Source organism: Culex pipiens, chromosome 2 (genome assembly GCF_016801865.2).
Source record: "Culex pipiens pallens isolate TS chromosome 2, TS_CPP_V2, whole genome shotgun sequence".
Lineage (NCBI taxonomy): Eukaryota > Metazoa > Arthropoda > Insecta > Diptera > Culicidae > Culex > Culex pipiens.
In genome coordinates this window covers 101,195,099-101,213,525 of record NC_068938.1, presented here as the reverse complement: position 1 = coordinate 101,213,525, position 18,427 = coordinate 101,195,099, and the positions used below count along the sequence as shown (strand labels likewise).

At 43.6% G+C, this 18,427-nt stretch overlaps 2 protein-coding genes and 1 long non-coding RNA gene across 3 annotated transcripts in view; 2 read left to right on the top strand and 1 right to left on the bottom strand.

Annotated features, from left to right (window-relative positions):
* The first annotated feature begins 353 nt into the window (after nt 1-353).
* On the top strand, nt 354-1,756 carry LOC120413104 (uncharacterized). Its single transcript, XR_005604908.2, has 3 exons — nt 354-649; nt 709-819; nt 970-1,756. It is a non-coding gene; the product is annotated as an uncharacterized LOC120413104 (long non-coding RNA).
* Nucleotides 1,757-2,837: 1,081 nt separating this feature from the next.
* LOC120413100 (uncharacterized protein K02A2.6-like) lies at nt 2,838-8,345 on the bottom strand. Its single transcript, XM_052706949.1, has 2 exons — nt 6,425-8,345; nt 2,838-4,221 (listed from the first exon to the last, which is right to left on the bottom strand). Exons 1-2 carry the CDS (start codon nt 8,132-8,134, stop codon nt 2,968-2,970), a joined length of 2,964 nt encoding a protein of 987 aa, XP_052562909.1. The 5' UTR covers nt 8,135-8,345; the 3' UTR covers nt 2,838-2,967.
* A 5,744-nt stretch (nt 8,346-14,089) lies between these two features.
* LOC120413085 (structural maintenance of chromosomes protein 4) overlaps nt 14,090-18,427 on the top strand; it is a 42,010-nt gene continuing 37,672 nt past the window's right edge. Inside the window, exons 1-2 of the mRNA XM_039573791.2 lie at nt 14,090-14,439; nt 14,501-16,394. Coding sequence (XP_039429725.1) covers nt 14,307-14,439; nt 14,501-16,394 — 2,027 coding nt within the window. The 5' untranslated portion in view covers nt 14,090-14,306. The remainder of the gene's footprint in view (nt 14,440-14,500; nt 16,395-18,427) is intronic.

Genomic DNA, 18,427 nt, shown 5'->3' with positions numbered 1-18,427 from the left:
TTTTTATACTTCTATTTCGCTATTACTTCCCCTCTTTTCACAAGCACGCAAGATTTTTTCCTCATTTTGCCCTTCCTACTGCATTCGCCACCAAGATTTTATCGTTCCGCGATATGCCAAAACAAAAATCTATAAATATAGGTCGATTTGTCATTTTCGCAATCATTTCACTCTCGACTTTCAACGAGGAAGGGACGACGCGTCAGCAAATGAGGAAAGGTGAAGGCGAGAAACAGACACGGTAGTCTCGAGCTGGGCCGCAGTTCCCGGTCGGACGAGTCAACCAAACCGGGAATACCTGACGGCGGAGATGCTTGAGCTGAGGATAAAGTTGAAGCGTTCAACGTCGTTTCGATTACAGATTGTCAAGTCAAACAGATTGGCCGATCCAAATTAAATCGGCCTGGCAACCTATGCCTTGCCTCACCACAAATATCAAATTTTCGGCAACACTGCAAAGTGCTCAAATTTTGCGTGACTTAAACGTTATTGGAAAAAAAGTAAACAAAAAGGCTTGGAGAAAAAAACGGCAGGAAGTTTTTCAGTAAGTTTTGCAAAAGTGATTCGCAAAACGTTGTTGCGAGGGTGGGATTCTTTCAGTTTACGAAGGAAAATTGAAACTGTGCAGCGATAACCGAGAAGTTGCAGCGTAAGTTAATAAAATATGGACAAATGATCAACAATAACCACTCAAATACCTACTTTCAGCTCCATTTTGTTCAAGACGACTTGTATATCGACACCGGTGGCAATGTAAAACACCGCAAAAATGCATTTCCAATCTACAAGTTGGCACAGCCAGCAGCTGAATGGGCTCAGGTAAAACTCGTCTGCTTTAGAATGAAATTTCCTACATTTTATCGTCGAGGGCTTCCAAATCCTATGATTAGCCAGCGAATCCATTTTTTGTTAACATCTGCTTGAATTGGACTATACAGCCACATATAATAATGTTTTTACAATTCACAGGATACTTTTGGAGATTGCATGGATTCGTCCTCTTCGACTGCACCTCGACGTTGGATTTATTTGGAGGGAATTCATCCGGCCGGTTAATGCTGAGAGCGAGGTGTCCTCGAGTACCCGGCATGAACCAGCCAAACTGGCTACAACGCAACGACCCAAGACATAACGACCGGGTTACGAACCATTCTCGTCTGTCAGTCCGAAATCGATCGGATGGATTCGAGGGAAAAGTGCAAACCTTTTGCGGTACGTCATTTTCAGCAGATGGGAGTAAAACGTTCGCTACTGCCAGTGATTGCCAATACCGAGGAGGTTTACTACCGGAGACAACTGCAACACACCGGGAACCGTATTCTCCGTTACCCCTGTTGTCGAGGTCCTCCAAAACCCAAGATCCACCGGCTAATCCATTTGCCGTACGCCATTATCATCCACTGGAGCTGAACCACTCTGCCACGCCGGAGGATGTGCTCGACATCTCATCTCATTTGGTTACCCCTCGATGGAACTATGACTGGAGAATTTCAGTCCGACCGTATCGGGCGATGTTGTGAACGAAGTGACCTCCGGGAACTGAGTCACCAGTGCGACCAGATTACGCATCAGTCTCGCCGAGCCAGGAACCGCCCACTCCGACGCTACTATCGTTGATAACCATCGGAACTTGATTGAAACCCTAGAACCGATAATTTTATGGAAGTTAATAAAAACTGTAATCTGCTGTTCAATCAAACCTTGAAAAATGTTGATCACTTAAATTGAATCATTAAAAATACAACAGAAATGAGAACTGAGTTTTTTTTTTCAATAAAAAGTATTGAAATATTCATTACTGCCGTAATTCTTTTAACAAAATAATTGAAAATTTCCAAAAAATCGTACAAAATCCATCGAGAAATTAAAAGTGAGAGTGTGTGCAACATGGAGTTAAACTTTCTGTGCAGTTTCTGTGAAGGTTCCCATGGCACTTCGAAAAGTTTAACTCCATGTTGCACGCACGCACTCTCACTTTTAATGTCTCGATATCTGTTTCCGACCCGTGCTCCAAAAATTCATAATTCTTGAATATGAAAAAAAATATTTAAATTTTAAAACAATGGTGTGCTAAAACGTAAAATAGCATGTAATAAAAAAATAATTTATAAATAAATATTGATAAAAAAAATAATGAATAAAAATATTGAAATTACAATACTTCCCATCCTTTCCCACCGTAAGAAACATAACGCGTTGCTCAACGCGTTTGGTGTCCAGCGCGTTTGGATCTGTCAAAATCGATCGGCCAATCTGTTTGACTTGACAATCTGTAGTTTCGATGGGGCTTTTTCTGAGCCAGTGTTTTTTGAAGGCTGTTGCCAGCAATCGGCGACGGCTCCAAATTTTCGAAAAAGTTATTCTGACTTGTGCATTTTTGCAGCAGGCGATTTTTCCCTCTCCGTGCTCACACACACACACACACACACACACACACACACACACACACACACACAAGCGCGTATGACATTCTACCACACAGAAACAGTGGTTTCATGCTAACTCTGTGGTGAAATGATTTTTATTCGATCTTTTTTTAAATTTTTTGGGAACATTCTTAGAGGGAAATTTTGAAGGAACAACTCTTTCGTGAGATATTTGGTGGCCCTGAAAAGGGCCGTTTGTTTATCAAATCTTCCGCGAGGTGTAGTGCTTCATTCGGGCCGCTTCTCCGGTCAACGTTGAGGAAGATGTCCATGGCTTTGGTCTGGGTCAACCTGCATCAGCACCACGTTCCTAAGTGCTACTTGCGGCGGGGCTTTTGCTTCTTGTCCGTTACACTTGCGATGGTTGAGGAGCAGGGCCTGGTCTGCAGTGGCGATTCGTTCCTGTTAGAGCCGTTGCTAGGCTACTAAAAGACAGTTAGGTTGTAGCGAAATAACTGTTTATTACATCCGACTTGCTTGGTAGTCGGGATTGAACTGACTTGCATCAGCTGTGCAGGTCAAGGCCTGCTACATCTCCCCCTTAAGAGATGTCGTACAAATTCAGCCACCGTGGAATCCTGGACGGTCGAACGGGACGTCGTGGACCAACAGGAAGTATCGGTGTCGGCGGCTTCGGCGGCGTTACGGGCTTGTCGGCGGGTACGGCATCTTCTTCAGGCAGCACAAAGGGGTTTGTGCCAGATCCACCTTCCAATGGATCTTCGGTTCCAGGCAGGGCTGGAGGTGCGGGACTGTCTGGAACAGGGATGTCGATCTCGATGGAAGCTTCAGGTTCTTCCTGGTCGGCTAGCAGCAACGGTCGAGCTTCTTCGATCAGGATCTCCCACGGTAGACGTTGTTGGACTTGGTCAGGAACATCAGCATCGTAGCGAGGGCGTAACTGGTTGACGTGCGAACTCACGATCCTTTGTCTTCCTTCCAGGTCCAGCTGCACGATGTAGTTGACGGAACCTTTCCGTTCGACGACACGGCCGGGAATCCAGGACTTGGTGTTGCGCTGGTGGTACTCGGCGTAGACCAGGTCATCGTCCTTGAACTCGCGCTTGACGGCTCCATGCCGATGGTTGAACTGCTCGTTCTGCTTGTGGTTGACGGCGACCGGCGTGGCAGGAACAGGCTTCTTCAGCAGGTCCAGTGTGGTGCGCACGGGTCGTCCAAGGAATGCTTCAGCTGGAGACGTCATGTTCGGTGTGTTCCGGTTGGGCGTGGAACGGTACACCGACAAGAACGTTTGCAAGTGCTCCAGTGTGGGCGAGCCTTCCCCCTCACTCAACTTCTTGAGGCCACGTTTGAGTGAGTCAACGAATCGCTCCGCTTGGCCGTTTGACTGCGGGTGGTAGGGCGCAGTGCGGAGATGGGTAACACCATTCGCACGGCAAAACTCCTCGAACTGCCCGCTGGTGAACTGCGTTCCGTTGTCTGAGACCAGGACGTCCGGGTTGCCGTAACGGGAACAGGTCTCACGAAGCATGTCCAGGGTTGCAGTTGCGGTTATGGCACGAGTGCGGAAGATCTCGGGCCACTTGGAGTAGGCATCCACGATGACGAAGTAGTAGTAACCATCGACTGGTCCAGCGTAGTCGATGTGGACACGTTGCCACGGCCTGTCCGGGAGAGGCCACGACTCGAGGGTCGCCTTCGTCGGGGATTTCGCTGCAGCAGCGCACGGTTTGCACTGGCGAACAAACTGCACCACATCGTCGTCTACGTTCGGCCAGTAAACGTAGCTGCGGGCCAGAGACTTCATGCGGTCCATCCCTGGGTGTCCACTAGCCTGTCCCATTTTGAGGTCATGTCGAGTAATTTCAGGTGCTCACTTCTTAAATGATAGATTATGATGTTAGGAACAATGTTTTCTTAGACAAGAAAAAATAATAAAATACTTTCTCGCACCCCCTAGTCGATTTACTGAAAAAAGTCACTTTTTTGAACAAATTTTCTAAAATCGCTTGGAATCAATACAAAAACTGTTTCGATCAGGTGTGTATTACCTGCAAACGATAGGTTTTTGTCCATAGATTAAGATGAACTATCAATATTGGACCAAAATTTAAGTTTTTGGACTCTCCCAGGCGGATTTGTGTCGAAAAAATCGCATTTTATCGAAACTTTTTTCAGAAATGTTAATTTAATTCAGGGTAGCCTATTTTTCCCAGTGAAACCAATACATGCAGCTTATAGGAAATTTCATGGCAAACATTTTTCCCTCTGAGAAAATTCAATTTCGAGACTCCAGAGCCGAGATATTTGAGTTTTAGTGAGGAAAAAAGTGCCAATTTTCAAAATTTCTTAGAATTCAGAAGCAAGGCCTACTAATTACACGATGTAGCAAGCATATGTCTCAAAGGTCAGGGTATGCTTTTTATAGTAATTTTGGCCGCTGAATCCGAATCTGAAATCAAATTTCGTGTAAACAGTGATGTTTTGGAGCTACACCCTTTTGGAATGTTATTTGCGTGTTTAAGAGGCAGTTTTTGTAAATATTGCTCGGTTTGTTCTAGAGGTCGTATCGAGGTGTTCCGATTTGGATGAAACTTTCAGCGTTTGTTTGTCTATACATGAGATGAACTCATGCCAAATATGAGCCCTCTACGACAAAGGGGAGGGGGGTAAAACGGGCATTGAAGTTTGAATTTTCCGAGGATTTCGAATATGACAAAAGTGAGACTAAAAAGTGCCGCTATGGATGCCTACAGGACAATAACTAACGTTGTAAAATGTTTGTTATAGAAAAATCGAAAAACTTTGAGAAAAACTGCAATTGGCCAAAAAGTTATTACCGTAGGCTTATAGTCCATGAAATTCCCTAACTTTTGAACTAAAAGAGTTTGGGTGTTGCTGGCTGTTGCAAAAAGATATTGAGGTTTAAAAAAAACATTTTTAACAGTAATTTGCAAAAGCTATGAGAAAATGTTAAACCAATCCTCGATGTCAATGGCTCATTTTGAAGAGACCTTTCGAATGCATCTAAGAGAGTTGGAATTGATGAAGTTTTACTAAAATGCGAGCAATTTTAAGATGTTTTATATTTTTTGGACCTCAAACTTCAATGCCCGTTTTACCCCACTTCCCTTTGTCGTAGAGGGCTCATATTTGGCATGAGTTCATCTCATGTATAGACAAACAAACGCTGAAAGTTTCATCCAAATCGGAACACCTCGATACGACCTGTAGAACAAACCGAGCAATATTTACAAAAACTGCCTCTTAAACACGCAAATAACATTCCAAAAGGGTGTAGCTCCAAAACATCACTGTTTAAACGAAATTTGATTTCAGATTCGGATTCAGCGGCCAAAATTACTATAAAAAAGCATACCCTGACCTTTGAGACATATGCTTGCTACATCGTGTAATTAGTAGGCCTTGCTTCTGAATTCTAAGAAATTTTGAAAATTGGCACTTTTTTCCTCACTAAAACTCAAATATCTCGGCTCTGGAGTGTCGAAATTGAATTTTCTCAGAGGGAAAAATGTTTGCCATGAAATTTCCTATAAGCTGCATGTATTGGTTTCACTAGAAAAAATAGGCTACCCTAAATTAAATTAACATTTCTGAAAAAAGTTTTGAAAAAATGCGATTTTTTCGACACAAATCCGCCTGGGAGAGTCCAAAAACTTAAATTTTGGTCCAATATTGATAGTGCATCTTAATCTATGGACAAAAACCTATCGTTTGCAGGTAATACACACCTGATCGAAACAGTTTTTGTATTGATTCCAAGCGATTTTAGAAAATTTGTTCAAAAAAGTGACTTTTTTCAGTAAATCGACTAGGGGGTGCGAGAAAGTATTTTATTATTTTTTCTTGTCTAAGAAAACATTGTTCCTAACATCATAATCTATCATTTAAGAAGTGAGCACCTGAAATTACTCGACATGACCTCAAAATGGGACAGGCTAGTGTCCACGATGCAGTTGGCGAATGATCCGTTTGCGGAACTTGAGGGGCACGACGATCCGATCGCCGAACATCACACAGTCGTCGATGACTTGGAGTCCATCGCGCCGAGCGAAGAACTTTCTGACGTCAGAGTCAGCAATCAGCTTGGCGCTCGCTGGCCAACCTTCGTTGAGGAAACTCACCACTTGCTGGAGAACTGGATCCTTTCGCGTCTCAGCCACGATCATCTTGTGAGTGACTGGAAGGTTGCTGATTGAGTCGTCGAGGATGGCTCTGGCTTCGGATTCGACGTAGACGGCGGCAATCACGTAATCCTCGTCTGGCCGGCTTTGGGATGACATCAGCCGGGAGAGGAAATCAGCGTAGCCGAAAGCCGTCGTCGAAACGTGCTGGATGTCGAAGTCGTACAGCAGGAACGTCAAGGCCCAGCGTTGAAGACGATTCGCCGTGTAGACAGGAATGCCTTTCTTCGAGCCGAATACCTTGAGCAGCGGTTGATGATCGGTTTGCAGGAGGAAGTGGCGTCCGTACAGCATCTTGTGGAATCGCGTGACAGCGAAAACCAGGGCCAGGGCTTCCTTCTCCACTTGTCCGTAGTTCATCTCCGCCGGCGTCAGTGAGCGAGAGGCGTGTGCGATGGCCTTCACCTCACCGGACGGGAATCGGTGCATGATGACGGCGCCGAGGCCGTACTTCGATGCATCTGCTGCGACAACGATCTCCTTGGACGGGTCATAGTGGGTGAGCAGCAGATCGGAAAGCAGGATGGCCTTGAACTGCTCGAACGATTTCTGGCATTCTGCGGACCAGCGCCAGGGTGCGTCCTTCTTGAGCAGGTTGTCCAGGGGAGCCCGGAGCTGCTTCATCTGCTTCACGAACCGTCCATAGTAGTTGATTGCGCCGAGGTAGGACCTCAGCTGCTGGACATCCTTCGGCGGCTGCATCTGGGCAATGGCCTCCGTCTTGGATGGATCGGGCCGAATGCCGTCTTTGTCCACGATGTGTCCGAGGAACTTGATCTGTGGCAGGGCGAAACGGCACTTTTCGATGCGTAAGTGAAAGCCATACTCACGCACGCGCTCGAGAACAGCGCGAAGACTGCGATCGTGATCCTCTCTGGTGCGGCCAGCGATGAGGATGTCGTCCAGGTACGTTTTGACTCCAGGAATGCCGGCAACCATGCTGTTGGTGATGCGCTGGAAAGCTCCAGGCGCCGGCTTGACTCCAGGCGGCAGTCGATTGTACTGGAACAGGCCACGATGCGTGTTCACGGTGAGCAGCTTGCGCGATTCCTCTTCGATTTCGACCTGCAGGTAGGCGTCAGACAAATCGAGATGTGTGAAGAAGTGTGCGCCAGCCAGTTCCGCAAAGAGGTCGTCGGGGTGAGGCAGCGGGTGTCGGTCAGATTCCAGCGCGTTGTTCAGCCCCGTCGAATAGTCACCGCAAATCCTGACGGAGACGTTGTCCGCCTTGCGCACGACGACTATCGGAGCTGCCCAGTCCGAGAATTGAACTGGCGAGATGATACCGTTGTCCTGGAGCCGCTGCAGTTCTGCGTCCACCTTCGGAAGAGCAGCGTACGCCACTGGTCGCTTCGGGCAGTAGGTTGGACGTGCGTCGGGCTTGAGGTACAGCTTCACCTGCGCTTTGGTGCATCTACCCAGCGTGCTTCGGAACACCTCCGGAAACTGCTGCTTGAGTTGCTCGATGACTTGGTCGGGGCGTTGGTGCACGGCGTTGACCAAGTTGTTGATCGGAATAGACCACAGATCGAAAAGATCCATCGTCTCGATGCCAAGGACGTTGAGTTCGGCGCTGTCCGAGATGAAGACGCGTCCACGCTTGGTGACGCCTCCGATGGTGATCTCGGTCTGGAACTCGGCGAGAAGGTTGAGGCTGCTTCCGGAAGCCGTGACAGCAGATTCGTCGGTGGGTCGAGCGGCTGGCTGTCCGATGCTGGTCCATGTTTCTTGCGAAATGATGGTGATGTCGGACGCCGAGTCATGCTGGAGCTTGACTGCTGTGCCGTTGAGTTCTACCGGAACGAACTTCCGCTTGCTTCCGATGTTGCAGACCGTGAAGATACCTTTCGACCTCACGTTCTCCTTGGGCTTCGTCTGCTTCGAGGTGGTGGGCTTGTTGCTGGAGCAATAGCCCTCTTTGTGTCCTTGTTGCTTGCATCTGGAACAGGTGTGCGAAGCGAACGGACACTCTCGAACGTAGTGGTTGTCCCCGCACTTCCAACAGGGCGTTTTCGGGGTTTTTGGTTTCCCCTGCGAGGCAGGCTTCTTCTGGTTGCGAGACACAATGTTGACGTTGCGTGCATCCTTGTTCTCCACCATCAGCGTGTCCTGCTTCAAGTTGGCCACACGGTGGCACTCTTCCACGAGGTTCTCCAGGGTCACCCTGCTTCGGACAGCAACGCCTACTGCGCCAGCGTCGCCAGCGTCGCCGGCGGCAGCGCCTGCTGCGGCTGCTTCGACAGCTGCGGTTTCGTCGGCTTCAAGCTTGGAGATCAGTCGGACTCGTATGTCCGCGTCCCGTGGCGATTGGAGTCCACAGACGAACCGGAGCGCTTTGAACTGGTCCGAGGAAAGCTTGGAGAGCTGGAACGCTTCACAGTGTTTGTTCACCGTGGCAGCATACGTCGTGAAATCATCCGCGTCGTTCTTGGCGTACTGCAAGCACTGGTAACGGGCGTGGAAAACGGATTTCTGCCGGCCGAAGAGCTTCTTGAGCTTCACAACGGTCTGCGCCAGCGTGAAATCCCGGGGATGGTTGGGAAGAACCGTGTTGGAGTACTTTTCGTGGACGGGCGTGCTGAGCTTCCGTAGAAGCAACCTCACTCGAGCGGGGTCGTCGAGGTCCTTGCCGTCCTTGGTGAAAACGTCCTCGTACCTCCCGTACCAGCCATCGAAGAAGACTCCGGCATCCGGATCGTACTGGAACTCTTGAATTCCGCTTGCCAGCGACTCGACGATCCGTTCTGCGCCGCCAGCTGGATGACCTGGGTTCTGTAACCGTTCCACGATGACGAAGTAGTAGTAACCATCGACTGGTCCAGCGTAGTCGATGTGGACACGTTGCCACGGCCTGTCCGGGAGAGGCCACGACTCGAGGGTCGCCTTCGTCGGGGATTTCGCTGCAGCAGCGCACGGTTTGCACTGGCGAACAAACTGCACCACATCGTCGTCTACGTTCGGCCAGTAAACGTAGCTGCGGGCCAGAGACTTCATGCGGTCCATCCCTGGGTGTCCACGATGCAGTTGGCGAATGATCCGTTTGCGGAACTTGAGGGGCACGACGATCCGATCGCCGAACATCACACAGTCGTCGACGACTTGGAGTCCATCGCGCCGAGCGAAGAACTTTCTGACGTCAGAGTCAGCAATCAGCTTGGCGCTCGCTGGCCAACCTTCGTTGAGGAAACTCACCACTTGCTGGAGAACTGGATCCCATCCTCGTCGCCAATTGTTAGAGCCGTTGCTAGGCTACTAAAAGACAGTTAGGTTGTAGCGAAATAACTGTTTATTACATCCGACTTGCTTGGTAGTCGGGATTGAACTGACTTGCATCAGCTGTGCAGGTCAAGGCCTGCTACAGTTCCGAAGTTCCGATCCTTCGGGGTGATGGCGGCCAGATTCGTTTCGTCAACCAGCGGACGGGCCGCGGGCTTGGCCGGTTTCCTCTCTCCTTCGGAACCTTGGCCTGTGGTTTGCTTCTCCTGCGGTGCTGCGGTTGTTCTTCGTTGTTTGTCCGTTGGGCTGCCTAGGGAAATTTTCGCCTTCTGCGCCCTCTTCTGCTGCAGCTGATGTGGCCTCGACGACGATCCAAAAATTATGAGCTGAAGTGGGGCGCAGCAGGCTGAGATTTTTGGACTGCACGCGCTTACACTCACACACACACATATGTAATCGCTCGTAAATTTCGAGGTGATTCTGATAGAGTTATCTAAGCCCGCTCTCACGCACACTAGCACGCCATTTGTTTTGCTGGACTGTACTAAATTTAACCTCAATCTTTTTCGTGTACGTACACGCAATACATACGCACGTAGATAACTCTATTCCGAGGCTGGATTTAATTTCATTTCCGTTTTGCGTGCAGCAACATCACAGAGGAGCAGCTACATTTTGATACCTTTATTGCCCCAACTCTTATGGTTCCGCCAATTTCAAATTTCATGTCCAGTATCAAAAACCCTGAAGTTTGATACCCATATTGCCCCAACTCTTATGGTTCCGCAAATGTCCCCTCATCGGAACACCCCCGAGGGCTCCGGTCACTCCGGATTGCGGCCACTACAAATTTCATGTCCAGTATCAAAAACCCTGAAGTTTGATACTTATATTGCCCCAACTCTTATGGTTCCGCAAATGTCCCCTTATCGGAACATCCCCGGGGCCTACGGCCACTCCAGGTGGTGGCCACTACTGCCAAAATGTCAAATTTCATGTCCAGTATCAAAAACCCTGAAGTTTGATACCCATATTGCCCCAACTCTTATGGTTCCGCAAATGTTCCCTTATCGGAACATCCCCGGGGCCTCCAGGTGGTGGCCACTACTGCCAAGCGCTTGGTGGCGCATGCGAGAGGAGCTGATCTCCTCTCGCTTCGGTGGTAGACCACCGACTGAAGCCAGCCTTCCGATTTCCCATGGTTTTGTAGGGAAGTGGGAAGGCTAGTTCCTGAAGACGCCACCTAGTGGCGCTTGCGAGAGGAGCTGAGCTCCTCTCGCTTCGGTGGTAGACCACCGACTGAAGCCAGCTTTCAAATTTCCCGTGGTTTTGTAGGGAAGAGAGAAGGCTGGCGCTCGCGAGAAGAGCTGAGCTCCTCTCGCTTCGGTGGTATACCACCGACTAAACTAATGCTGTGGAGGGGGTGGCGTTTATATTTATATCAAAACCGTCGGCCGCGCTGCTTCTGTGATTTTCCCCTCTGCTTGGGGAAGGCGTTTCATTTTTCGGTTTCATTTGGAAATTTTGGATTGCTACCCTGTATAGAGCCCTAAGACGAAGTTCTTCGTCAAAAAAAGTATTTACACCTCTTGGGCACAATACTCATGTTGTGATGAAACATGTGAACAATTTAAAGTTTGACAGAAACCTTGTACTACGTTTTGTTCAGAAACTTATGTCGAACATTTTGCTACAAAAAGCTCATGAAAAGATGATTTCTATATAAAGTTATAAAACTAATACTATTACAAAAATAAAAAAAGGTGCAAAAAAAGTTCGTACACCATTTGAAAAATTAACATAAATAAAGTTATTTGTTGACAAATCACCATAAATCCAGTCTTCCAACTCCAAATAGGCATCCTTTACTGATTATAAAAATAATTTGGATTGAATATAAAGTTTACTAACTACTTAGTATAAAAGTTTATTTAACTCTGTAAATTCTATGTAAAACTTATTCAAACTAAATTTTACAAACTTTTAATTTAACTAAACGTCAATATATTACCATAGAATTGCTAAATAAACATTTTGGAGTGGGCATAACACCGTTTTGGGGGTCTTTATTGCATCGATAGAATAGATTTTTCCTCGGATTTTTCGTTGGAATTTCGTACCAACCCAGAATTACGTCGTCGGGAAATCTAGGGTTTCTATAAAACCCACGTTTTTAAATAATTAAAAAAATAAAAGTTTGCAAAATTAAGTTTAAAAAGTTTTATATAGAATTTCCAGAGTTTTAAAAACTTTTATACTAAGTAGTTAGTAAACTTTACATATATTCAATCCAAATATTTTTTTTAATCAATCAAGGATGCCTATTTTGAGTTGGGAGACTGGATTCACGGTGATTTGTCAACAAATAATTTTATTTATGTTAATTATTCGAAATGTGTACAAACTTTTTTTGCACCTTTTTTTGATTTTTGTGACAGTATTTGTTATAAAACTTTTTATAGAAATCATCTTTTGATGAGCTTCATGAGTAATTCTCAAATTTATTTTATCTAAATAATTCCTTGACATATTTTGTTATACAGTAGTTGTTCGGTAACTGGGCGTTGTTTAACTGGGCGCTCGATAACTGGGCTGTACCCAGTTTAAAAGCAAACAAACGTCAAAAAACCAAAACCAACCAAAATGACAGAGGGGTTAATGGATGCAAAAATCATATTCAATAAATAAAAAATCTTTTTTCAAACTTTTGTTTACTTTCAAGTTACAATTAAAGAAATATGAAAAGTAAGCATTGCAAATAAATTTGAGTAACTTTTATTTTTATATTTCTTCTGGAAAATATTATGCATCGGTGGTCCCCTAATTATTTTTTGTTCAGCCCAGTTGACGAGCAACATTCGGGGACTGCGCTACGTTCTCAGCCCAGTTACCGAACAACTACTGTACCATGGTGTCATATCGGCAAAGTGTACGGATTTAAGCTCAGCAAGTGTTGGTAGCCTTATGTATAAATCATAGAGGCTCATTTATTTTTTTATCTTTTTTCCTCAAATTTATCAAAAAGCTCCTTTGAAAAATTGATTAAAATAAGATTTAGTTGATTGATAATTCTACTTATGTGTATATTGTTGATAGAACAAACTATTAGGAAACAAAGGAAAAGAAAACAGGAAAAAAGTAATGTTCAAAAACTTTGACATAACATTTGATCATTAATTCCAACTTTTGCAACATTTAACTCAAATTATCAAAAATATTGAACATCTTTTTGGAAAAATCGTTTAAATAAAATACCAGTCACAATTAATCACAACAAATCACCACACATTATGATCATTGACGAAATTGCCACACTTTGCAATACCACACATTTCTGATTTTTGATTTTTTATTATAAACGCATTTTTCCCTTAAAACTGCTCAAAATGTATGGAGGCTGTCATTCCGAACACCGCAGGAACAACAGCGAACCTAGGGAAAAAATGTCGTCGAATTGTTAAATTGCCTTGGCGTTCTCGTTGTGAGATTCCTACTCGAAACTAGGTGTCCGAAGGCTTAATATGGCGTCGTTTGTTTACCAACATGAGATTGTTTGTGGACGAACCGAATAATAGGGTCCTAAAATGAAGCTTAAATTGCTGATATTATTGTTTACAGCGAAAAACTCGGCGAAAAAGCTTATTTTTCTGAGTACAATGACCCTTTGTACGACCACAAAGAGGTGCTCGAAAAGGACAAGGCCAGCTTCTTGCAGGAACTGTGGCTGTTCCACGACCGGAAAGGGGTAAAAGAAGTTTGGGTGTTTTGTGGCGTTTGTAATTGATTTTGTTTGTTTTTGTAGGATGGGAGGTAGGAATGAGGATTCGCACCGGTTGTATTCGGTGGTGGTGGCTCGGCATTGATGGTTGAATGTGTGTACGCTTTGTATTTGGATATGCGGAAAAAACGAAAAAAAAAACTTATGGATTCAGAATTTTTTTAATGTTTTATCATAATTAATCACCACGTGAATCACCCTATTTCAGCTAGAGAGCCTAGAGCTTATTAGAGAACGGACATCTCAAACCAAAAGTACCAATCGAAGCACGAGAACTGTCAAACGGAGGTACCAATCGAGCATAAGACAAAGGATTTTGCTCGATTGGTACCTCTGTTTGACAGTTCTCGTGCTTCGATTGGTACTTTTGGTTTGAGATGTCCGTTCTCTAATAAGTTCTAGGCTCTCTAATTTCAGCCTCTGCGCAATGCCACCCTTCAGGAACACTCTCCCTCTCACCGCGTCCTTCATTTTCCGTTGACAGTTTGACGCGCAATCGTCGCAAATTCAAATCGCCGTCAACTCGCTTCGCTCTTCGCTCCAAAAACCGCCGCCGCCAGTTTTGTAAACAACACAGCAATCCGCAACAAGCTTTTTTTCCCATAATCCGTTACAGTTCCGTAATCGTCGTCGTCGTCGTCGCGTTCGCCGTCGGTCGGGTCGCGTGTTCCGGTTGTATTGTTTTCGGGGTTACTTTTGATTTCAGGCTTTGGGGTTGACATGAGCAAAAACAAACGCCGCTCGGGAGGCGGCCAAGCTGCGGCGGCGGAATCCGCCCAGCAACAGCAGCAACCGCCCCCGGAGGCCATGGAGGTGGACGCGGACGACGCCAATTTGTCCGAGGATGAGGAGGGTAGGTTGATTGGAGGTTTGTTGGTTGAGGTGGGATTGATTTTTGGTTTTGTTTCTTTTAGGGGGAACTCGCGTCGGAGGGATCTACATTCCGCCACCGGTGCCGCCGTACTGTTCGACGGAGTGCAAGGGACCGCGGTTGATTATTACAAACATATCGAATTATAACTTTAAGAGTTATGCGGGGCACGTGATGTTGGGGCCGTTTCACCAGCGGTTCTCGGCGATTATCGGTCCGAACGGGAGTGGCAAGAGTAATGTGATCGATTCCATGTTGTTTGTGTTTGGGTATCGGGCGCAGAAGATTCGGAGTAAGAAGCTGTCGGTGCTGTTGCACAGTTCGTCGAAGCATCCAAACACGCAGAGCTGCACCGTTGGGGTTCACTTTCAGCAGATTCTTGACCGGGAGGATGGTTCGTTTGAGGTGGTTCCGAACACGGAGTTTGTCGTGGCGAGGACTGCGTCGCGGGACAATTCGTCGTACTATACGATTGATAATCGGAAGGTGCACTTTAAGGAGGTGTCGAAGTTGCTGAAGCAGCACGGGATCGATTTGGACCACAATCGGTTCCTGATTCTGCAGGGCGAGGTCGAGTCGATTTCGATGATGAAGCCGAAGGCGCTCACGGAGAACGATTGCGGGTTGTTGGAGTATTTAGAGGACATTGTGGGAACGACGCGGTACAAGCAACCGTTGGTGAAGATCAACGAGCGCGTCGAGGCGCTGAACGAGGAACGAACCGAGAAGCACAACCGGTGCAAACTGGCCGAGCGCGAGATGAAAGACCTGGAAAAGCCAATGAACGAAGCCGTTGAGTACTTGAAGCTGGAGAATTCCCTCACTCGCACCCGGAACCAGCAAATCCAAAAGTATCTCAGCGAGCAAAAGAAGAAGATCGTCGAGTTGGACCAGGAACGTGACCAGGCCGCGGCGATCCTCACCAAACACGACGAAACTTTTGAAGCGCTCAAAAAGGAACGCATCGAGAAGGAAAATCTCGTCAAAGAGGAAATCAAGCAGTACGACTCGCTGGTCAAAGCGAAGGAAGACAAAGAGGCCGCCCTCAAGTCCTCCCTGGACAAATACACCAAGGTCCAAGCCAACATGAAGGCCACCAACGAGCGGCGCAAAAAGACCATGACCCAAATCGAAACCGAGAAAAAGAAACTCCACGAACTCCAAGCCGTCCCCGAAAAGAACGCCAAGGAAATAACCGAATCGGAAAAGAAAATCGAATCTCTCACCCGGCAAAAGACCGACCTTGAAACAACCCTCGCCGAGAATCTCACCACTCTCAAGGACGAAACCCAGCCCCTGCTCGAGCAAAAAGAGCAACTCCAAACCGAACTGATCGACCTGAAAAAAGCCGTCGACGACTCCAAATCCGCCCTCGCCCTCGCCGAATCCGAGCTCAAAATCTGCCAACACAACGAAACCACCGAAAAGCGCAAGCTCGAAACCCTCAAATACTCCTACGAAGAGTCCGCAAAATCCCACCAGGAAAAGCAAACCCGCCTCCAAGAGCTCGAACAATCCTTCCCCCAACTCCAGCAGGACTTCACCGCCGCCCAGAACAAGCTCAAAGAAAACGTCACCGAAGAAAAGGACCTCCGCAACCAACTCCGCACCATCCAAGGCAAGCTCCAAGAGTCGATGCAATCGATGCAGGCCACCCGCTCCCAAGGCAAAGTCCTGGACGCCCTGATGCGACAGAAGAACGAAGGCAGAATCCCCGGAATCCTGGGTCGGTTGGGAAATCTCGGTGGAATCGACTCGCAGTACGATGTGGCCATCTCGACCTGCTGTGGCCACCTGGACTTTATCGTCGTGGAGACGGTGAACGATGCGCAGGCTTGCATTGACTTTTTGAAGAAGCACGACATTGGCCGGGCGTCGTTTGTCGCGCTGGAGAAGATTCAGCAGTATCAGCAGTATTGTCACAACCGGATACAGACGTGAGTGTTTGCTTTTGTGATCTTGATACTTTAGACATATCGTATGAAACGTATAAGTATGCAGATCGGCAGGAACGCGGTCAAGAAATGATGCGCATTCTTTTCGGGATCCCCACCCAGAAACATTCAAAAAGTTAAAAAATTAATTTTAACTTTAAAATATTTATTAAAAAACCTCTGACAACAATTATTAATTATAAACAAAATTCTGAAATCAATAAATCAAAATTTCTTTAAAAATACTGAAATTAGAAATTCTTAAATTATAAAACTAGAAATACCTACTAAATTTATAAAATTATTGAAATACAGTTAAACCTCGCATAGTGCGCAAGCGTTATGCTTTGTATTTCTTCGATTACGTTACGCAGTTACGCAGATCTCGCTTGCTTTTTTAAAAGGAACCCATGGCGCATTGGTTGTTTTGAAAAAGTTATCTATAAATCATTTAAGTATGAAATTGTGAAATTATGATATCATATATGAAATAAGAATATTAGAAAATTGTAAAATAAGGCTGGAACAATTTTTTTACAGTTTTCTGAAATCCTGCAATTTTTAAATTCTTAAATTCTTAAATTCTTAAATTCTTAAATTCTTAAATTCTTAAATTCTTAAATTCTTAAATTCTTAAATTCTTAAATTCTTAAATTCTTAAATTCTTAAATTCTTAAATTCTTAATTTCTTAATTTCTTAAATTCTTAAATTCTTAAATTCTTAAATTCTTAAATTCTTAAATTCTTAAATTCTTAAATTCTTAAATTCTTAAATTCTTAAATTCTTAAATTCTTAAATTCTTAAATTCTTAAATTCTTAAATTCTTAAATTCTTAAATTCTTAAATTCTTAAATTCTTAAATTCTTAAATTCTTAAATTCTTAAATTCTTAAATTCTTAAATTCTTAAATTCTTAAATTCTTAAATTCTTAAATTCTTAAATTCTTAAATTCTTAAATTCTTAAATTCTAAAATTCTAAAATTCTTAAATTCTTAAATTCTTAAATTCTTAATTTCTTAATTTCTTAATTTCTTAAATTCTTAAATTCTTAAATTCTTAAATTCTTAAATTCTTAAATTCTTAAATTCTTAAATTCTTAAATTCTTAAATTCTCAAATTCTTAAATTCTTAAATTCTTAAATTCTTAAATTCTTAAATTCTTAAATTCTTAAATTCTTAAATTCTTAATTTCTTAAATTCTTAAATTCTTAAATTCTTAAATTCTTAAATTCTTAAATTCTTAAATTCTTAAATTCTTAAATTCTTAAATTCTTAAATTCTTAAATTCTTAAATTCTTAAATTCTTAAATTCTTAAATTCTTAAATTCTTAAATTCTTAAATTCTTAAATTCTTAAATTCTTAAATTCTTAAATTCTTAAATTCTTAAATTCTTAAATTCTTGAATTCTTAAATTCTTAAATTCTTAAATTCCTAAATTCTTAAATTCTTAAATTCTCAAATTCTTAAATTATTAAATTCAAAAATTCAAAAATTCAAAAAATTCAAAAAATTCAATAATTCTTAAATTCTTAAATTCCTCAATTCTTAAATTCTTAAATTCTTAAATTCTTAAATTCTTAAATTCTTAAATTCTTAAATTCTTAAATTCTTAAATTCTTAAATTCTTAAATTCTTAAATTCTTAAATTCTTAAATTCTTAAATTCTTAAATTCCTAAATTCTTAAATTCTTAAATTCTTAAATTCTTAAATTCTTAAATTATTAAATTCCAAAATTCAAAAATTCAAAAAATTCAAAAAATTCAATAATTCTTAAATTCTTAAATTCTTAAATTCCTCAATTCTTAAATTCTTAAATTCCTAAATTCTTAAATTCTTAAATTTTTAAATTCAAAAATTCGAAAATTCGAAAATTCTAAAGTTCTTATATTCTTTGTTTTTTGTATTTTAGATTTTGAATTTTAAATTTAATTTGATTTTTAAAAAATTTAAATTCAAATTTTTATTTTTTTTATTTCTTAAATTCTGAAATTTAAAAAAAAAACCTTAATTTTAAAATTTTATTCTCAAACTTT

Coding starts and splice junctions, on each gene's coding strand:
- LOC120413100 (XM_052706949.1), bottom strand. CDS start 8,134: ATGGATCTTTTCGATCTGTGGTCTATTCCGATCAACAACTTGGTCAAC. Junction 4,222..6,424: donor TCCAAGTCATCGACGACTGT/GTGATGTTCGGC, acceptor AAAATGGGACAG/GCTAGTGGACACCCAGGGAT.